Source organism: Sus scrofa, chromosome 2, assembly GCF_000003025.6.
Source record: "Sus scrofa isolate TJ Tabasco breed Duroc chromosome 2, Sscrofa11.1, whole genome shotgun sequence".
Classification (NCBI taxonomy): Eukaryota; Metazoa; Chordata; class Mammalia; order Artiodactyla; family Suidae; genus Sus; species Sus scrofa.
The window spans coordinates 65127204-65149752 of NC_010444.4; the positions used below are offsets into that span (position 1 = coordinate 65127204).

General features: G+C 48.3%; 1 protein-coding gene across 1 annotated transcript; it reads right to left on the minus strand.

The window, feature by feature from the left end:
- IL27RA (interleukin 27 receptor subunit alpha) lies at nucleotides 75–22462 on the minus strand. Its single transcript, NM_001243884.1, is given in 14 exon segments — nucleotides 75–804; nucleotides 930–1023; nucleotides 1214–1304; nucleotides 1681–1806; nucleotides 4685–4843; nucleotides 4922–5023; nucleotides 8048–8233; nucleotides 8330–8513; nucleotides 13845–13918; nucleotides 14017–14176; nucleotides 16947–17104; nucleotides 17193–17350; nucleotides 21668–21785; nucleotides 22260–22462. Coding segments are annotated over 14 exon segments (1959 nt in total). The 5' UTR covers nucleotides 22354–22462; the 3' UTR covers nucleotides 75–549.

Below are 22549 nucleotides of genomic sequence, written 5' to 3' on the forward strand. Positions count from 1 at the left end.
CTGCTAAGAATCAAAGATTATGAGTCAGAGAGAGTATCGATGAGCCAGCTGCTATAACAAAAAAGACCTCAAGCTACAGTAGCTATCAAAATATTAAAACATTTATTTCTTTAGGCACTTCTTGTTCATGTAATCATTTGGGAACTCTGGTTCCTTTCCATTTCTTGTTCCACCTTCACCTTGGGTGTGGCCAAAACTGGATCACAAGGCACAGTCATGCTCCAGCTCATGGGAAAAGGACGGGAATGTGGAGAGGCCCCCACCTAGACCCAGCCTTGGCACACATCATCTCTGCTTGTGTTCCACATGTGAGAACTCGGTCCATGGTTGGACCCAGCTGCGAGGAAGGCTGGGAGTGCACAGAACTACAGTTCTGTTATAGCAGCAGGACAGGTTTGGGGAGGCAGCTCCTCCTCTGGATTTCGTATATTTTCCTTTGCTCCCTTATCCATCCACATATTCTCTCTAGGGCCAAGCCCTCCTAGCCCCTTCTCTGTAGGGGTGCTTCAATGTCAGCTCTTCTTGGCTGAGTGTCCTCAGGCAAATGTCTCAGCCTCTCTGAGCTTCAGTGTCTTCATCTGTCAAGTGAGTACCCCTCTCCCCACCTGGCGTGGTTTCAGGCCATAACCTGGAGCCTGGGGTGGGGCCCAGAAGGCCCAACTCTTCAGGCGTGGGCAGGAAGTGTTTCTCATACCCAGAATCCAGTGGGACCGAGGCCTGGGGGGGCTCTGTAACCGGTACCTTCTCTATCTCCTCCACTTCCAGGATGGGCGAGTCCCCAGGAGGCTGGGCTTGGGGCAGCTCCTGGGAAGAGAAGAGGCTGAGATTGTTCCCCTGACCACAACCCCCCCCAATTCTTACCTGCCCCTCACTGTGCCAGCTTTCCCCAATCCCCCAGAGCACCCAGACAAGCCAGGCTTTTGTCTCACCTTCATGGGGGGCAGGCTGAAACTGCTGTTGGCAGGATCAGGAACCTTCTCCCAGACCCAGTGAGGTAATACCTTATGCCTCAGATGGACGCACCTGGCAAGCAGGTAAGAGTCAGAGTAGGGAATCCAGGCAGCCAGATGCCCATGCCTAGAAGGCAGGGTCCAGGAACGTCACAGAACCCCAAGGCATTGGCCCTTTACCAGCCTCCCCTGCCCCCAAATTCAGCTAATATCCAGCTGCCCTCTTGCCCTGAGCGAGAAACCCATGTTTCTGACAGCCTCACCTTCCGGAGGTGGCTAGGCTCACGCTACAGCCCATCAGGAGCAAAACCCACAGCAGGACACCAGGCAGAATTTTCCACTTCAGGGTGTGATCTGGGGAGGGGGAGGGGCAAAACACTTGGACACCAGGGAGGCAGGGAGGGGTCAGGTAAGACTCCTGAATGAGGCAGGACACGAGCAGAGGAGGTGGCTGAGAGGGCATGGCTTATGGATGGTAGGGGCTAAGGGTGTGGGAGATCTTGAGGTGGGAGTAAGGCTTGTGAAAAGGTCAAGGTCAGGGATGGGGCAAAACGGTCAGAGACACACATTGCCTGATAATTCACAGCCTTGTTTGGCAGCATCAACATCTACCCCCACCCCCCCACGCCCAGTCAAAAAGTTGACCACTCATTGAAGCTCAGTAATGATTACATAACCTCCTCGCATGGAGCAGGACCCCTCCCGTGGTAGTCCTACCCAGCCCCCCTACCTTGTAGGTGAAGCCAGAGGCTTGGACCAGATGGGCCCTGTCCTGCAATGGTGGATGCAGTCACCCACAGCTCGCAGGAACCCCAGGGAAGGTCAGGCAGGGTGATGGTCCGGGTGCTGCCACTCACTGCAGGACATCCGGAGAGGTCAGGGAGGTAGTCAAGTATTGTCTCAGGACCTTTGCACCTGCCATGCTCTCCCCCAATATCCACATGGCTCCTGCCTCACTTTCTTTAGCTCTTGACTCAGAAGGTCACTTTCTTAGTGAGGCCTTTCCTGACCACCCGCCAACAATTAAAATAGCACCTGCTTCACCACCCATCTTCCTTGCTTCATTCTCCATCCAGCACTTATCACCTGACACACTTAGATATTATTTACTTTGTCTACATCTACATGTCCCCGATTAGAAAGTCAGCTCCACAAGGGCCATATTTCCAACACCTGGATCAGTGCCTAGCACATAGAAAGCACTCAAAAATGATACATATTTGACTCTTGAACAACACTGGGGTTAAGGATGCAGACCCTCTGCTCAGTCAAAAATCCGAGTATAATTTATAGTTCTCCATCCCCAGTTCCACACCTGCAGATTCAACTAAATGCAGAGAGTACTATAGTGTTTGCTACTGAAAAAAGTCACGTATAAGTGGACCTGCTCACTTCAAACCTGTGTCATTCAAGGGCCAACTGTGTATTTGAATAAATAAAAAGAAGGCATGAATATCAAATCCCTCACCAACACAAAATCCAGTGAAGGGAAATTTGCCACAGATGAGAGGAAGACATCTGTACCTCCCAGAATTGTTTTTGTTTATTTTTTTTTAACTTAATTGCCCTTTTCGGCTTTTAAGCCAAAAGAGAAGGCAGCTTTTGGTCTGTTATAGGATTATAGGAAACATGAATATGGGTCAAGACATACTGACATGGAGTTCCCATTGTGGCTAAGCAGTAACAAATTCAACTAGTATCCATGAGGACTCGGGTTCGATCCCTGGCCTCACTCAGTGGGTTAAGGATCTGGCATTGCTGTTAACTGTGGGAAGGTCACAGACAAGCTCAGATCTGGCATTGCTGTGGCTGTGGTGTAGGCTGGCAGCTTTAGCTCCAATTCGATCCCTAGCATTCGAACCTCCATATGCCACAGGTGCAGCCCTAAAAAGACAAAAAAAAAAAAAAAAAAAAGACAAACAATGAGAATGCTGATATACTTGAGTATATTTTTTTTTCATTTTTAGGGCCGTACCTGCGGCATATGGAGGCTCCCAGGCTAGGGGTCAAATCGGAGCTACAGCTGCTGGCCTGTACTACAGCCAGAAGTACTTGGGATCTGAGCCGCGTTTGCGACTTACAACCCAGCTCACAGCAACACTGGATTCCTGACCCACTGAGCAAAGCCAGGGATGGAACCCTCAATCTCATGGATACTAGTCGGATTCGTTTCTGCTTTACCATGACAGGAACTCTCCTTAAGTATAATTTAATGTGTCAGTTTTTCACTTATTTTTTTTTCCTTTTTTGGCCACCCTGCAGCATGTGAAATTCTCCAGCCAGGGAAGAGATCCAAGCCTGTGGGTTAAGGATCCAGCTATGGCAATGCTGGATCCTTAACCCATTGTGCCGGGCAGAGGATTGAACCTGAGTCCCAAAGCTCCCAAGACACTGCCAATCCTGTTGCGCCAGAATGGGTACTCCTAATGTGTTTGTTTTTTAAAAAAGAACAAATAGGAGTTCCTGTCGTGGCTCAGTGGTTAATGAATCTGACTAGGAACTGTGAGGTTGTGGGTTCAATCCCTGGTCTTGCTCAGTGGGTTAAGGATCCAGCGTTGCTGTGAGCTGTGATGTAGGTCACAGACATAGCTTGGATCCCATGTTGCTGTGGCTGTGGTGTAGGCTGGGGGCTAAGCTCCAATTAGCTGGGGAACCTTCATATGCCGAGGGAGCAACCCTAGAAAAGGCAAAAAGACAAAAAAAAAAAAAAAAGGAACAATTAATTTTTGTAATTAGAAAAAAAAGGTGGGGTTTTTGGTTGTTTTGGTTTTGGTTTTTATGGCTGCACCCCCAGCATATGGAAGTTCCCGGGCCAGGGGTCAAACCTGAGCCGCAGCTGCAACTTACGCTACAGCTGCTCCAATGCCGGATCCTGAACATGTTGTGCCACAAGGGGAACTCTAAAAATGTATTTTAAATTACTGTTTTTTGCTTTTTCTTTTCATTGTGTCTATAGAGATGATGGATGTTCACTAAACTTACTGTGGGACTATTTCACAATATATGTAAATCAAACCATTACACTGTATACCTTAAACTCACACAGGGATATCAATTATATCTCAATAAAACCAGAAGGAAAAAGGTCATAAAGATAATTTAAAAAGGAACTTGTGGAGTTCTCTTGTTTTGCAGTGGGTTAACCACACAGCATTGTCATTGCAGCAGCTCAGGTCACTGCTGTGGAGCAGGCTGGATCCCTGGCCTGGGAATTTCCATGTGTAGTGGGTACATCCAAAAAAAAAAGAAAAAGAAAAAAACCACTAAAAACATAAAAAGGAATTTATGCTCAAGAGTAAAAATTTAGCCTACACTCAAAGGTATGAAAAATAAAAATAAAAATTATATGTAATCCTATAATCCCTATGGACATTGTGGGGGAATTTCTTTCCATATTTGTGCCTCTGCTTCACTCAATGCTGGATTTATTTTACAAAAATGGAACCATCCCAGAGAGTTTATAATCCTTTCATCTTTTTCACTTATTAAAATATGACAGGCATCTTTCAATGTCAATAAATATAGATTGGAGTCTTTACTTTTAAAGGCCAACTGATTGTCTACTGCACTGATAGCCACGAGGGTTATTATCCATTAGAGAACCAATGATATCAAGTGTTCTCCCAGGGGCTGAGAGGGAATCAAAAAGGCCTGTCTGGGGGCAAGGGGAAAGGCAGACTGATGTGTGGGTCTGGTGGGGGCTGAGAGTAGGGGCAGGAGGCAGTGGAGCTCACCATTCATACACACCGAAGGCCCAGTCTCACTCTGCGCACACAGGGTGTAGTGGGTGAGATGGCCCCGAAGCTGGTACCTTGGCACCTCTCCCCACGCTACAACAGGGGTCCCTGGAGGGGCATCCTGGAGTCGCCAAAGCACTGGTCCTGCTATAGGTGCTGGTGAAAGAAAGATGGCTCTCAAGGTCAATGTCGGCTAGAGTTTCAGGACTCTCCATCTCCAGCCCCATCACTTACCTAGTTCCTCTCTGAACTTCCAGACTGAGGGGGCAGGGGCCAAGCCCCAAGGAGAGACTGCTGTCACCGTGATTCGGTAGGGGACCCCTCTGGTGAAATTCCCTGAGTGGGGAAGGAGCGAAGACCAGTTAGAATTGGCTCCCCTCCCTCACTCATTTCTTTTTTTTTCTGCCTTTTCTAGGGCTGCTTCCCGCAGCATATGGAGGTCCCAGGCTAGGGGTCGAATCGGAGCTGTAGCCGCTGGCCTACGCCAGAGCCACAGCAACGCGGGATCCGAGCCATGTCTGCGACCTACACCACAGCTCACAGCAACGTCGAATCCTTAACCCACTGAGGAAGGCCAGGGATCGAACCCACAACTCATGGTTCCTAGTCGAATTCATTAACCACTGCACCATGACAGGAACTCCACTCATTTCTTACTTTGGAGGAATCTTCATTTGTGTCCCTAGCAGGACACTCTGATATAAGGATTTGGGTGAAAGTCATTTATCTGACATAATCCCAGAAAACACCAAGAAGGTAGTGAGGAAGTGAAGCAGGGCAAGAAAGGCAGCCAGTAAATGGTGTGTTAAGAGAATCAGTTCCCAATGTGGCCAACGAAAGCTCAGTCCCGCTGGTGACCTCTGGGTGGCAGAAGAGAGCACAAGCCTGAGAGACATCCCACTCAAGGAGGGAAGGAGTTGGGGTATTTATCCATCAACTATTATTAGTCATTGGTGGAGGGCATTTGAGGGGCCTTGATTCCCTGGCAGGCAAAATGCTTCTAGCTGTCCAGGTAGGCAAAATGCTTCAGATCAGAGAAAGCCCTCACGCCAGACATGCAAATGCCAGAGGCTGGGAGATAGTCAAACACTCGCCCCGGCTATGAGTGGGGTGCCTGGTTATAAGTGGGGCAAAGGAGGCTACTGAAGTCCCTTCTCAAAACTTACTGCTAGGAGTTCCTTCTTGGCTCAGTGGGTTAAGGATCTGGCATTGTCACTGCTGTGGCTCTGGTTATCGCTATGGTGTGGGTTTGATCCTTGGCCTGAGAACTTTCAAGTGCTGAGAGCAGCTAACCCCTGTGCCACTCCCACCCCCCAAAATAAACCCTATATGGCCTCCCCAGCTGTGGATTTTCCAGACCTGGGGCTCCTCTTCTTTTGTCCATATATACTTATGGGTCTTGGGACTCTATCCTAAATCTCTTACTCAACACCTTCTCAAGGGTTATACCAAATACAGACTCTCCTATTTTGAAGCTCAGCTTAGAACTTACTGCTAGGCTGAAACTTGAGTATCTGACAGTCCCATGGACAACTGCACTTGGATGAGGATATCAGATACAACATATCCAAATGGGTCCCCAAAATTCTGCTCCAAAACTCCCCAACAAGTCTTCTCTGCCTTCTCTGGTCTCGCCCTGGTCCAATCCCCATCAGCTCCCACCTGGACAAACACCAGTCCTTTCTCTTAGGTCTCTCAGCTCCAGCCCTCACCCTCCCACAACAGCCAGGGGGCGCCTGTTAGCACTTTAGCAATGCTCCCTCTGTGGCTCCCACCTCACTCAGAACAAAAGCCAATGTCCTCCCCATGACCCTGTTCTTTGCACAGTCTGCCTCATCACCTCTCTGCCCTCACCTCCTTCCACTCTCCCCCTTGCTCATTCCACTCCAGACACACTGGCCTCCTCATCAGGTACATTCCTGCCTCAGGGTCTTTGCACTGTTTTATTCCCTCTGGCTTTTTCCTCAGACATCCTCAGAGCTCTTTCTCTCATCTCCTTCAGGTCTTAGTTCAAATGCCACTTTCCCAGAGAGGGCTTTTCTAACTTTTCTTTGTGAAATAGCCATCCCTCCTTTCTCCCTATTATCCTGACTTATTTTACCCCAATAACATGACAGATGTACTTGGTTTTTGTTCCATTGGTTGCCTGTCCTACAAGATGAGGATAGAGATGTTGATAGGGATGATGGTGGGGATGCTGCTGAGAGCAGAGTGATGGCTCAAGGTTTAGCTTCAGGAGCCTGACTCCATGGTTGAAATACTTGCTATATGGCCTCAGATGAGTTGCTTAGCCTCTCTGAGCCTTCTTATTTTCTTTCTTTTTACAGATGCATCTGTGGTATATGGAAGTTCCTGGGCCAGGGGTCGAATCCGAGCTGCAACTGCAGCCTACACTACAACCATGCAATACTGGATTCGAGTCACATACGCAACCTATGCTGCAGCTTGTGGCAACACTGGATCCTTAACCCACTGAGTGAGGCCAGGGATCAAACCCACATCCTCACAGAGACAATGTCAGGTCCTTAACTCACTAAGCCACAAGGGGAACTCCTCTGGGACTTTTTATCTTTTCTTTTCTTTTTTTTTTTTTTTTTTTGCTTTTTAGGGCCACACCTGCGGCATATGGAAGTTCCCAGGCTAGGAATCAAATCAGAGCTACAGCTCCTAGCCTACACCACAGCCACGGCAAAACCAGATCTGAGCCGTGTCTGCTACCTACACCACAGCTCACGGCAATGCTGGATTCCCCAACCCAAGGAGCAAGGCAAGGGATTGAACCCGCATTCAATACTAGTTGGATTGTTTCCACTGCGCCATGATGGGAACTCCCTCTGGGCCTTTTTCTTGATCTGCATGATAATTGCAGAAACCTACTTTATAAGGAGTTTGAATGATTTAATGCTTATGGTGAATGCCAATATACATCAGCTGCCATCACTGTGTACCAGTGTCTGTATCAGGGCCTGGCTCAGAGTGTCTGGTCAATTAATATTTCTTGCATGAATTCATGATCCTCTTTTTTTTTTTTTTTTTTTTGCCATCTCTTGGGCCACTCCCGTAGCATATGGAGGTTCCCAGGCTAGGAGTCGAATCAGAGCTGTAGCCACCAGCCTATGCCAGGCCACAGCAACTTGGGATCTGAGCCTCGTCTGCAACCTACACCACAGCTCACGGCAACACCGGATCCTTAACCTACTGAGCAAGGGCAGGGACCGAACCCGCAACCTCATGTTTCCTAGTCGGATTCATTAACCACTGAGCCATGACGGGAACTCCATGGATTCATGATCCTTTAACACTCCTGCAAATCCAGCCATCAGTCTGCTCTCCAGGACTGAAACGGTCCTGGGGCCTCACCTGGCAACACAGCGCTAAGGTTCCCAGGAGGAAGCCGGACCCAGCTGAGGTCCTCCAAGGGGTCTCCATCTCGAGCCCAGTCCACCACATGCTCCTGAGGCCCTCCAGACCCCTGATGCCAAGTCACCAGCAGCTCTTTGCTCCCAATGATGCTGACCTCCACGCCATGGGGGGCAAAGTCTGGACCTAGAGGATGGGGAGGAGAAAGCTCAAGCAGTCCACTTGGGAAGTCCCTTCCTGAACCTCCAGGGTACCATGCAGAGGAAGATCAGAGCCTCTTACCCAAGCAAGCCAGAGAGAGGTTGGTAGGAGGCTCCCAGCTTGTGGCATTGACGGCAGACACCCAAGCCCACTCTGCCTGCGTTGGGATGGAGAAGTTGCAGCAGGGAGTCTCCTCCTGGGTCAGTTCCTGATCTTTAACCTGGAACCAGACTCTATAGCTGACCTGCACACAGTGCCCTGAGGCCTGAGAGATGAGGGGAAGAAGCAGTTAATACCTCCCATTTATCAGGCGCATACAATGTATCTCAGTAAGGTCACCTGACAAACCAGTCAGTGAAATTTTTTGTTTTTGTTTTTTGTCTTTTCAGGGCTACACCCATGGCATATGGAAGTTCCCAGGCTAGGAGTCGAATAGGAGATGTAGCTGCTGCCTACACGACAGCCACAGCAACTCGGGATCCAAGCTACATTTGCGACCTATACCATAGCTCATAGCAACACCAGATCCTTAATCCACTGAGCGAGGCCAGGGATGTAACCCGCAACCTCATGGTTACTAATTGGGTTCGTTGACCACGGAGCCACAATGGGAACTCCCTGTGAAATGTTTTTTTATTGGCTTCACTTTACAGGTAAGGAAATGTCACTTAGCAAGTGAGTCTCAGAGGAGCTCAGTGGCAGAGGTGGGATTAGAGTACAGCATCTGGAGTTCCCAGTGGCTCAGTGGCAACAAACTCAACTAGTATCCATGAGGACTCGGGTTCAATCGTTGGCCTTGCTCAGTGGGTGAAGGATCCCGGGTTGCTGTGAGCTGTGGTGTAGGTCTTAGACAAGGCTCAGATCTGGTGTTGCTGTGGCTGTGGCATAGACTGGCAGCTGCAGCTGATTCACCCCTAGCCTGGGAACTTCCATATGCCAGAGGTGCAGCCCTAAAGAGACAAAAAGAAAAAGAAAAAAAAAAAAAGAATACAGCTCCTGGGCTGGAACTAAGATAAGGTAAGTGAGGCACTCACCTTGGATACAAAAAAAGAGAGAAGATACCCCAAAATCCGATGAGGTTAAATTATATTTTGGAGTTCCCACTGTGGCACAGTGAGTTAGGGATCTGATGTTGCTGCAGCTGTGGTGTAGGTCGAAGCTGTGACTCAGGTTCAATCCCTGGCCCAAGAACTTCCATATGTTGTAGATGCAGCCAAAAAAGAGGAAAAAAAAAAAAGATAAATTTTAATGCAACATTTTATTTAATTTTTTTATTAAAAATTTTTTTTTCATTTTTGGCTGCCCCTCGGCATATGGAGTTTCTGGGCCAAGGATCAGATCTGAGCCGAAACTGCAACCTATGCCACAGCTGTGGCAATGCCAGATCTTTTAACCCACTGTGCTGGGCCAGGGATCAAACCTGCATTCCGGTGCTGCAGAGATGCTGCCGATCCCATTTCTCCCACATCAGCAACTCCTAATGCAACATTTTAATCAATCAAAATTAATGCAAAAGACAAATTATCAAGATTTTAAGTAAAGACAGGATCTGACTTTGCACTTGTACACCCTGCCTCATTCACCTAGTCTGTACTGTGTAGTTCTCAGGGACTGCAGAATTCCCACTGTTGTTTAGTAGAGTGTTTATGTGTAGCAAAGAGCAGAGTGCTTTGGGGAAACTTGTGAGAATTTTTGGTTGCCTCAATAATTGGTTTTTGATGGGCAAAAGCCAGGGACACTACATTTTCCTAGAAACAAAAAACTGTCCCATGTCCCTTGGGACTTTTTTTCTTTTTTTGCCACCCCACAACCAGGGATCAGATCCAAGCAGTAGTGACCTACACTGCAGCCTGGCAACATGGGATCCTTAACCCACTGTTCAGGGCTGAGGATCAAACAGTGCTCCCAAGGTATTGCCAATCCCATTGCACCACAGCAGTTAAATCCCCATGTGCCTTGTGACTTTTGAATATCACCCCTACTGGAAAATATTGTAGGTGAAAAATCTAATATTTTTAACTGATTCTAAAACCAAACTCCTTTTTTTTTTTGTTTGCTTTTTAGGGCCACACATGTGGCATATGGAGGTTCCTAGGCTAGGGGTCTAATTGGAGTTATAGCTGCCAGCCTATGCCACAGCGACAGCAACACCAGATCTGAGCCACGTCTGTGACCTATAACACAGCTTATGGCAATGCTGGATCTTTAACCCACTGAGTGAGGCCAGGGATTGAACCTGAAATCTCATGGTTCCTAGTTGGACTCGTTTCCCCTGCACCACAAAGGGAACTCCCAACCAAACTCCTTTTGATGTATAAATACAAAATCTTTTTGAGACCTGGTTTTAACATTCACTGAATTTTTTAGTTCTCTTCTGAACATATGGTGACTTTCTAGGCAGTTTTTATTATCAATTTCCAGCACAATCTGTGTTTTTTTTGTTTGTTTGTTTGTCTTTTTGTTGTTGTTGTTGTTGTTGTTGTTATTGTTGCTATTTCTTGGGCCGCTCCCGCGGCATATGGAGGTTCCCAGGCTAGGGGTTGAATCGGAGCTGTAGCCACCGGCCTACGACAGAGCCACAGCAACGCGGGATCTGAGCCGCGTCTGCAACCTACACCACAGCTCATGGCAACGCTGGATTGTTAACCCACTGAGCAAGGGCAGGGACCGAACCCGCAACCTCATGGTTCCTAGTCGGATTCGTTAACCACTGCGCCACGACGGGAACTCCTGTTTGTTTGTTTTTTTGCTTTTTAGGGCCGTACCTGCAGCATATGGAAGTTCCCAGGCTAGGGGGTCTAATCGGAGCTACAGCTGCCAGCCTACACCAGAGCCACAGCAGCACAGGATCTGAGCCATGTCTGTGACCTATACCACAGCTCATGGCAACACCAGATCCTTAATCCACTGAGCAAGGCCAGAGATTGAACTTGCAACCTCATGGTTCCTAGTCGGATTCATTTCCACTGCACCATGATGGAAACTCCTACACAATCTGTGTTCTGATTAGAGAATTTTTCAATGTGCCCTGAACCACCTCATCGCTTTGAAGTTCTTGGAAAATGGCTCTACAGCTTAGCATGTGGATGATTTTGGTAACTGTTCAGCTTGTGCAGGGGAAAAAAAATGCATGTTCTGATGTTTCCTATGTGAGTCTATTAAGTTGTTTGTTATTCACGTGTTCAGATGCTCTAGCTCTTAGCCTGTGGAAAGATCTTTTTGTTATGAAATTACTTAGAGTGGTATGTTAAAATTCCCACAATGGTTTTGGAATTATAGAGTTCTCCTTGTAGTTCTGTCAATTTTTACTTTATGTATTTTATTTTATTATTATTTTTTTTTGTCTTTTGTTGTTGTTGTTGTTGTTGTTGTTGCTATTTCTTGGGCTGCTCCCGCGGCATATGGAGGTTCCCAGGCTAGGGGTTGAATCGGAGCTGTAGCCACCGGCCTATGCCAGAGCCACAGCAACGCGGGATCCAAGCCGCGTCTGCAACCTACACCACAGCTCACGGCAATGCCGGATCGTTAACCCACTGAGCAAGGGCAGGGACCGAACCTCAACCTCATGGTTCCTAGTCGGATTCGTTAACCACTGCGCCACGATGGGAACTCCTACTTTATGTATTTTAAAGCCATGTTATGAGGTACATACAGATTTAGTGCTCATATTGTACTGGTGAACTAAATATTTGCCATTACACAGTAGCCTTATTTCCCCTTTATTTTCCACTGAATGTTATAATTAGAACACTGTATTATAAATATTTTAAAATATGTGTAAAGGAGTTCCCATTGTGACGCAGCAGAAACAAATTCAGCTAGGAACCATGAGGTTGCAGGTTAGATCCCTGGCCTTGATCAGAGGGTTAAGGATCTGGTATTGCTGTGAGCTGTGGTATAGGTCATAGATGCGGTTCAGATCTGGCATTGCTGTGGCTGTGGTGTAGGTCGCAGATGAGGCTTGGATCTGGCATTGCTGTGACTCTGGCGTAGGCCAGCAACAACAGCTCCGAAAGACAAAAGACAAACGACAAAAAAAAAAAGTGTAAAAAAAATTTCCTTTAAGGAGTTCCTGCTGTGGCCCAGTGGGTTAGTGATCTGGCTTGTCTCTGTGGCACTGCTGGTTCAATCCCTATCCCAGTGCAGTGGGTTAAGGATCCAGCAGTGCCATAGCTGTGGCATAGTTCATAGTTCATGGGTGTGGCCAAAAAAGGAAAAAAATAAATAAATAAAATAAAATGATTGTAAAAAAATGACTTCCTTTTGGAGTATTCTTATGGTGCAGCAGGGTTAAGGATCTGGCACTGTCGCTGCAGTAGCTTGGGTTGCTGCTATGACATGGGTTCAATCCCTGGCCCAAGAACTTTTACATGCGATGGATACAACAACAACAAAAAAATGTGTATACATGGGTTATATCATCTATGTATTTTGTTTTAGTATAGTAACGGCATTACTAAGTATGTGTTATAAAACAGAGGCACTGACTCTGTGAATCGCCATTTGAAAGCAGGTGAACCTTAGCTCTACCACTTACCATTTGTGTGGTTTAGGGCAACTTCTGTGTCTCATTTTCTCATCTGTAAAGTTAGTTAATATATTAAGTGTGTAGGCTAGGACCTGGCACACAGTAAGAGCTCTGTAAGTGTTATGTATGGTTAAAATGAGTGATATTAGACTGTGTGGCCCAAGAAAGCATGAGCCCTATTGTTTTGTTTCTTGCCATATTTACTGTGAGCCAGCGCCTAGCAATTCCTGGAACGTAGTAGGTGCTCAGCAGATTTGGATCAGTGAGGACTGTTTGTTTCACCCTTGTCTATCATCTCATAATACCTTTTTGTAGTAACATCAGAGCCTTTAGCATATTGTACTATACTTTGTGGAGCAAAGCCTAGCCTTGCTTTTAAATCTTTGCACCCAATGTCCCCCCACCTGGAACACCTGTACCCATCTCCATGTTTCAGTATAGATCTCCAAGATTCAGCCAACAACAATTGGTGGGGTTCTTTTGCGTGTTTTGTTTTGTTTTGCCTCAACCACAGTATATGGAAGTTCTTGGGCCAGGGATCGAATCTGAGCCACAGCTGTGACCTTTGCCACAGCTGCTGCAACACTGGATCCTTAACTCACTGTACCATAGCAGGAACTCCAACAATTGGTGGAGTCTTGCTCTGTGCCCAGCAAGGTACCAGGACCTCTCTGAGCAGCCCCTCCTTAAAGCCCTGAAGCAACCTCAAGAGGGCAGCACAGTAACCTCTATCTTGTTTACATCATTGTTTTTTGTTTTTTTCTTTTTTTGTCTTTTTAGAGCCACACCCGATGCATATGGAGGTTCCCAGGCTATGGGTCTAATTGGAGCTACAGCTGCTGGCCTAGGACACAGCCACAGCCACACCGGATCCAAGCCGAGTCTGCGACCTACACCACAGCTTGTGGCAATACCAGATCCTTAACCCACTGAGGCCAGAGATGAACCCGCATCCTAGTGGATACTAGTTGGGTTTGTTACCACTGAGCCACACGGAAACTCCCACATCATTGTTATTTGGTATTTCCTGACACATGCAGAGAAATGTAACTAGTCTCTACAACTCACCTTCCACAGAAGTAGGGGTTCCTGTCCGCCTGGTGCCCCACAGATGTTCCCTGATATCCACACATCTTTCGGACCTGGCAAGGATGAAAAAGGAGAGACAAATGGGAATGGTATGATTGGCCAGACTTGTGGGAGAGAGGACGAGGGTATGGGGTAAGCTGGGAATTCTCACCAGAGGGTGGTGTCTGGAAGGACAGAATGGGGCTCCACTCGCCCCACAAATTCTCTTCTTTCTCCACTTGGCAGCGGCCAGACATCTCATAGACAGTGGCTAGCTCTAGGTCCTGGATCTCAAGAGGGGTCAGGGGTATGGACTTCACTTCTGGTTCCAGCTGAGGGAGAGATAGGGGAGAGTGCTGAGGCTGAAGACTGAAGTGAGGAGTTCCCGTCATGGCTCAATGGTTAACCAACCCAACTAGGAACCGTGAGATTGCAGGTTCGATTCCTGGCCTCCCTCAGTGGGTTAAGGATCTGGTGTTGCCATGAGCTATAGTGTAGGTTGCAGACTTGGCTCAGAGCCTGAGTTGCTGTGGCTTTGGTGTAAGCTGGCGGCTACAGCTCCGATTAGACCCCCAGCCTGGGAACGTCCTTATGCCTTGGGTGTGGCCCTAAAAAAAGACAAAAAAAAAAAAAAAAAAAAAGACTTAAGTGAAAATACTTGGTCTTGGAAATTGCCATGTGGCACAGTGGGTTAAGGATCCAGCATTGCTGTAGCTAGGGTGCAGGTTGCAACTGTGGCAAGTGTTTGATCTCCGGAACTTCCACATGCCGCAGGTGCAGCCAAAAAAGAAGAGGAAGGAGGAGGAGGAGAACAAGAAGAGGAAGAAGGAGAAAAGCAAAATAGTAACTGGGTTACTTTGCTGTATAATAGAAAACTGACAAACACTGTAAACCAACTACAATGGAAAAAATAAAAATCTTTTTAAAAAAGAAAAAAAAAGTAAGTACTTGACCTTACATGTCAATAAGATGACCAATACTGTCCTGCTTTGCCTGAGACAGTGCATTCTCAGGACACAGGGCTTTCTTTTTTAAAACTGGGACCATACCTAGCAAAAAGAGACAAATTGATTATCCTCTGTGCCAGGTATAGCATTAGGTGTAAATTCTATTATCATTCCCATTTTACAGATGAGGAAAACTGAGGCCAAGAGAGTGAAGTCATATACCCAAGGTCCCAGAACTGATGAGTGCTGGAGATGAGATTCATGCCCAGTCAGATTTCAAAGTCTGCATCTTGGCATTGCTCTGAATTGCATGAATATTCACAGTGACAACAACTTTGCTCTACATTGTGGGCTTTGGGTTTTTTTTTTTCGGATATGTCTGCAGCATGTGGAAATTCCCAGGCCAGGGATCAAACCAGTGCCCTGAGCCACAGCAGTGACAATGTCAATTCCTTAACCACTAGGCCACCAGGGAACTCCCTATATTGTGGTGTTTTGCACCCAAAGCTGTGATTGAGACAGTTAACTTATCCCCAATATTCATTCTCCCCTTCTTCCTTTGGAAATAGAACCTGTGAGTATCAGTTGGGAACATGTGTGTGAAGAATAAAGACTACATTTCCCAGTCTCCCTTGCAATCAAGTGAGACCATGTGATTATGTTCTAGTCAATGAGATATAGGAGGAAAGATACGTGCAACTTTCAGGTTATGGTGTTTTTTTTTTTTCCTTTGGTGTCTTTTTAGGGCCGCACCCGTGGCATGTGGAGGTTACCAGGCTAGGGGTCTAATCGGAGCTGTAGCCACCAGCCTACACCACAGCCACAGCAAAGCCAGATCCAAGACAAATCTGTGACCTAGAACACAGCTCATGGCAACACCAGATCCTTAACCCACTGAGTGAGGCCAGGGATAGAACCCACATCCTCATGGATGCTAGTTGGGTTCACTAACTGCTGAGCCACGACAGGAATTCCGCTTTTATTATTTTTGGAGTGGTAACTGAAAACCAGGCTCCGCTCCTCATCTGTAAAATGGGTAGGCATAAAAGGAATTACCTCAAAGAGTTCTTGTAAGGATTCAATAAAAAGCCTAGAACAGTGTCTGGCACACAGGAGGTGCTAAGTGTCTGCTGTTAAACTCTTATTTTATTTTAAGGTTAATGTAAGCTATTTGAGGATTTTTATTCATTCATAAAAATGGCAGAGGGGAAGAACTCCCTCTGTAGCTAGTGCCTGTGAGGATGTGGGTTTGATCTGTGGCCTCGCCGAGTGGGTTAAGGATCCAGCATTGTCACAAGCTGTAGCATAGGTCATAGATGCAGCTTGGATTTGGTGTTGCTATGGCTGTTTCCAACCCTAGCCTGGGAACTCCTATAGCCTCCAGGTATGGCCCTAAAAAGAAAAAAAAAAAAAAAAATGGTAGAGGAAAGTTCCTGTTATGGCCCAGCAGATTAAGAACCCAACATAGTATCCATGAGGATGCAGGTTTGATCCCTGGCCTTGTTCAGTGGATTAAGGATTCTGGAGTTGCTGCAAGTTGTGACGTAGGTTGCAGACTCAGCTCGGATCTGATGTTGCTGTGGTGTAGGCCAGCAGCTGCAGCTCCAATTCAACCCCTCGGCCAGGAAATTCCATATGCCACAGGTGTGGCCTTAAAAAAAAACTAATAGGAGTTCCCATCAAGGCTCAGTTGTTAACGAATCCAACTAGGAACCACGAGGCTGCGGGTTTAATCCCTGGCCTTGACCAGTGGGTTAAGGATCCAGCGTTGCTGTGAGCTGTGGTGTAGGTTGCAGACGCGGCTCGGAACCGGAGTTGCTGTGGCTCTGGCGTAAGCCGGTGGCTACAGCTCCGATTCGACCCCTAGCCTGGGAACCTCCATATGCCACAGGTGCAACCCTAGAAGAGGCAAACCCCCCCCCCCAAAAAAAAAAAATTGATAGAGTAAGTTTACTGAGTTTCTCGAAAATTTCAAGTGGAATTTGGATTGGGACTACATGAACTTTATAGATGATCTTGGGGGGACATTTTTTACCTGAACAGGCTGCGTGTAGACTCCAGGGGCAGGTAAGAAATGAGTTCTCTGATTTGGGAGTAATGTCCCAGGCCCTCCTGGAAAGGGGGAGAGGGGAGTAAAAGGGCCCCTGACACTCACCAGGGTCCAGTCTGTCTCCTGGCATCTTCGGTAGCGGAACTGGCAGACCAGGACCTTATGCGGTGGCCACACAGGAGGGGCCCACTGGACAATGGCCTCTAGGGGGTCATCCTCTGAGAAGTCCACATCAGGGTACAATCGGGGGGCATCTGGCTTCACTACAGAAGGGGAGGCCGAGGTGCATTGAGTCAGGGCCTCCAGGACAACCCACCCCACACAAAGCGTACCCCCACTCTCGCCTGTTACTTTGGGTTTCGAGGTTCACGAAGACTGGGGTCCAGAGAGGCTGGCCTGCCTTGGCTGCCCAGACAAGGAGTTTGTCCGCTGTGGTGAGCTGTTCCCGTGGAATGGTCACCCAGCTCTGCCCCGTGGGCACTGCCACAATCCAGGTTTTGTTAGCATGGCTGTGAGGAGAGATGTGGGAATGGGGAGAGTCTACAGTGAGCTGGCCCAGAGCTGTAATGGTAACATCTGCTCTCCCCGGGTTCAAATCCCAGTTCTGCTGCTTTAGAGCTGTGTGACTTTGAGCAAGTGACTTAATGTCTCTGTGCCTCAGTTTCCTCATCTACAAAATGAAGGTGAGAAAAGGTACCTTCTGAGGAGTTCCTGCTGTGGCGCAAAAGGATTGGCAGCATCTCTGCAGCACCAGGAAGCAGGTTCAATACTGGGCCTGGCACAGTGGGTCAAAGGATCAGATCTCATGCTGCCACAGCTGTGACCTAGGTTGCAGCTGTGGCTGGGATCCGATCCCCGGCCTGGGAACTCCCTATGCCAAGGGGGTGGCCAAAAAGGAGAAAAAAAAAAAAAAATAGGGCAGCTGAAAGGGCTGAATAGGGAAGGGGAATCAATGAGCTAAGAAACGGAAGGCATTTAAAACAGCAAGTGTCAGGTGCACAACAGATGTTACATGAGCGTTGGTTATATTTATTGAGCACCTATTAGATCTATGCACATTTACTTCTATGCGACTTTTCAGTCAGCAATTACGTATTTTCTGCCAAGCCCTGATATAGAAACTGGGAATAGGGATTTGACCAAAGCAATTAAGGGATCTGTTCTCTGGAGATGGTTCCAGTGGGGAAGGCAGATGAGAAACACATAAATACGGAGTTCCTGTTGTGGTTCAGCAGGTTATGAACCCGACTAATATCCATGAGGATGTGGGTTCAATCCCTGGCCTCGCTCAATGGGTTAAGGATCCAGCATTGCCATGAGCTGTGGTGTAGGCTGCAGACGAGGCTCGGATCCCACATTGCTATGACTGTGGCATAGCCCAGCAGCTGCGGTTCTGATTCAACCCCCAGCCTGGGAATTTCCATATGCCACAGGTGCAGCCCTAAAAAGCAAAAGAAAGAAAAAAGAAAAAAACAAAGAAACACATAAATATATAATTGATGGTACAATCGATATTAAGAACAATCAAGGAGTTCCCCTGGTGGCGCAGTGGTTAACGAATCCAACTAGAAACTATGAGGTTGCGGGTTCGATCCCTGGCCTTGCTCAGTGGGTTAACAATCCGGCGTTGCCGCGAGCTGTGCTGTAGGTGGCAGACGCGGTTCTTGGATCCTGTGTTGCTATGGCTGTGGTGTAGGCCAGCAGTTACAGCTCCAACTGGACCCCTAGCCTGGGAACATCTATATGCCATGGTGTGGCCCTAGAAAAGGCAAAAAGACAAAAAAAAAAAAAAAAAAAGAGCAATCAAGCAGGAGTGAGGATGCAGTGTGATGATGGGATATGGTGTGACAGTCCTGATTTAGGAACGGTCGCCAGGAAAGGTCTCTCTGAGGAGCTATTTGAATAAAATAAAGGCTGAAGGATGTGGACGCACAGCCAAACCGCACTGGGGGGAAGAACATTTTAGGAAGAGGGAGCAGCCAATGCAAAGGCCCTCAGGCCATACTGTGCCTGGAGTTTTACAAGAGGGAGGCTTGCACAATGGAAGTAGTTAGTGAGGGGCAAAGTGGGAGGAGGTGAGGGCAGGGAAGTGAGAGATTGTACAGGGCCTGAGGGGCTGCAGGAAGGACCTTGGCTTTTACCAGGAGTGAGGTGGGAGCCCTGAGGGGCTGTGAGCAGGGAAGGGAGGTGCCCTCTGGATGTTGTGGTGGAAAACAGACTGTGGAGCTTAGGATGGCAACCAGCATGAAAGGAGGAGTGACTGCATGGTCCCAGCCAGCGAGGATGGGGGCTGGACCAGGGTGGGTGCTGAGGAAGTGGGAAGTGCCAGATTCTGGACAATGTAGAAGGTGGAGATGGCAAGGCCTGCTGCTAGATCAGATGTGGGTGACAGAGAGAGAAGAGTTTAGGATGTAGCAAAGGACTGGATTTCAAAGGTTTAAATCAAAGCTTTCATTAAAAAACAAGAACTACCACAACAACAAATACACATGTGTTGGCAAAGATGGGGTGAAATTAGGAGTGTCTGTTGTGGCGCAGTGGAAACAAATCTGACTAGGTGCCATGAGCTTTCGGGTCCGATCCCTGGCCTCGCTCAGTGGGTTAGGGATCTGGCGTTGCTGTGAGCTGTGGTGTATGTAGGTTGCAGATGAGGAACTGATGTGACTGTGGCTGTGCCATAGGCCGGGCAGCAACAGCTCCAATTAGGCCCCTAGCCTGGGAACCTCCACATGCCACGGGTACAGCCCTAAAAAGACAAAAGACGGGAAAAAAAAAAGTTGGGGAGAAATTGGAGCTCTCATATTTTGCTGGTAGGAACATAAAATGATGCAGTTGTTGCAGAAAACAGTTAGGTGGTTCCTCAAAAAGCTAAACACAGAATTCCCATATGACCCAACAATTTTATTCCTAGGCATTTACCCCAAAAAAACTGAAAGCAGGGACTCAAAAACTTGCACACATATGTTCACAGCAGTGCTAGTCACACTCGCCCAAAGGTGGAAACCACCCAAATATCCATCCACAGGTGAAAGGATGAACAAAGTACAGCATTCCCTACAGTGGAATATTGTTCAGCCATAAAAAGGAATGAAGTTCTGGAGTTCCCATTGTGGCTCAGTGGTTAATGAATCCGACTAAAAACCATGAGGTTGCGGGTTCGATTCCTGCCCTTGCTCAGTGGGTTAAGGATCTGGTGTTGCCGTGAGCTATGGTGTAGGTCACAGACATGGCTCGGATCCTGCGTTGCTGTGGCTCTGGCTTAGGTTGGTGGCTACAGCTCCGATTAGACCCCAGCCTGGGAACCTCCATATGCCTCGGGAGCAGCCCAAGAAATGGCAAAAAAAAAAAAAAGGAATGAAGTTCTGGAGTTCTCTTGTAGTGTAGCAGATTAAGGATCCAGCATTGTCACCACACCGGTTCAGATCACTGCTGTGGCACGGGCTCAGTCCCTGGCCCAGGGACTTCCATGTGGCTCGGGCATGGCCAAAACAAACAAAAAAAGGAATGGAGTTCTGATTCATTCTACAACATGGATGAACCTCAAAAACATGCTAAGTGAGGAGTTCCTGCTACGGCACAGTGGGTTAAGAATCTGACTGAAGTGGCTTGGGTCACTGAGGAAGCATGGGTTCTACCCCCAGCCTTGCATAGTAGGTTATGGATAGCGTTGCTGTGGCACAGGTCATAGCTGCAGCTCAGATTCAATTCCTGGGCAGGGAACTTCCATATGCTGTGGGTATGGCCATTAAAAAAAACAGAAAGAAAAAGGAAATGGTTAATTTTAAGTGAATTTCACCATGAAAAAAAGGGGAAAGACCTTCTTTTACTCCCTCCCCTTCCCCCAATGAAAACCCTAGGCCCTGTTTCTGGAGATCGGTGGTTTGATGGTTGCACAACAACATGAATGTATTTAATGCCACTGCTGAACTGTACACTTAAAAATGGTTGAGAAAAAAGGTGGTAGATTTTATGTGTATTTCACTACCCTTAAAAAAAAATTCTCTCATTCCAGTTCCCACCTTTTTTTTTTTTTTTTTTTTTTTTTTTGGTTTCTTTGTCTTTCTAGGGCCGAACGCACCTGAGGCATATGGAGGTTCCCAGGCTAGGGGTCAAATTGGAGCTGTTGCCACCGGCCTACGCCACAGCCACACCTGATCTGAAACAAGTCTGCAACCTACACCTCAGCTTACGGCAATGCTGGATCCTTAACCCACTGAGCAAGGCCAGGGATCTAACCTGCAACCTCATGGTTCCTCGTCAGATTCGTTTCAGCTGCACCACGACAGGAACTCCTCAGTTCCCACCTTCAAATGCTCCTTTTACTCTCCTCTCACTTGGCCAAATTTGAAATGAATTTCAGTTTCCAGAGTGATTCACTGTGAAGCAACATCAGTCACCCCCTCAGAATGTGAGTTCCATGAGGCTTTCTTTCTCACTGCTGCACCCCCAGCACCAGACCAAATGACCTTTTCATATGCTCAGAGAAGCTAGCAGCCTAAGGTCACACAGCACTAAAAACAACTCCTAATCATTAAGTGTTTTCTCTTTCTCAAGTGCCTCACTCACTGAATTCTCAGAACCAACCCTGGGAGGCAAGTTCCATTACTATCAACTTTTGATAGAGGACGAAACAGGCTCAGAGAGGGAAAGTGATCGGTCCAGGGTAACAGGCAAAGAAATGAGGGAACCTAGACTCTAAGGACTTGAAAGTGGGCAGGGCTGGGGGTGGGGGGTGGGACAGAATGGGTTCTCTCAACCTGAGAAGGCTAGGAACCTAAGCGGTGCCGTCCAAAGCCTCAGTTTCCCCGTCATCCCCTTGTACTCACTACTTCTGGCTCTGGAGGTAGAGCGTGGAGGGGGTTCCCAGGTCCCCAAGAGGCTCCCACGAGCAGTTTAAGTCGCCCAAGGGTCCGACTCCATAGCACTGCAGTGGCCCAAGGCTTCCTGGAGAGAGGGGCGGGAGAGTCCAAAGGAAGGTGGTCAATTCCCCCAGCCACCGGCACACTCCAGAACCTGAACTTCCGCGCCCCCCATCCCGAGTTTTGACAGCTTCTGAGGGGGATCCAGGGTCCCTCACGGAAGTGGGTGACAGAAAGGGGGCGCTGGGTACCGCTCCCCAGGCTTTGGGCATAACTCCTCCCCTCCCTCTGCCAGCCACATCCTGTTACCACCCCCTACAGCCCCTACCCCTGCCCACCCCCCACTCCGGGCTCTGGCTCCCAACTCGCTTCCGCCCATTACCCAGCTCCTTTCTTCTCCCAGTCCCTACCCCTGCGGCGGGGTGGGGGTGGGAAAGCAGATTAGCGCCGAGACCTCAGTCATTCATTTCGCAAACTTGAGCTGCACCCCTGAGGATGTGCGCTTTCAAGCATGAGCGTGGCGGCAGAGAGCCCGACACGAGCTCGCTCCAGAACTCACCCTGGGGCCGAGTCCGGTGGAACAGCAGCAACAACAGGGGCAGCAGCACCAGCTTCGGCCAGGGCACAAAGGCGGCGGCCCTGGCCCCAGGCATGGCACTCCCGCGCCCCTAGTCCTGCCCGGCCCTTCCCGGCCCAGCGCGGCCGCGCCGCTCGCCTAGCTCTCGGGACCCAGCGCCCAGAGCGGCAACGGGAAGCCGATCCACCCCTCGCGTCCGCCTCCGCACCTTGCGCTCGGGATCCCCGCCCCTTTGCTGCGCCGGAAAGTCCCCGGCCGCGCTCTCAGGGGCT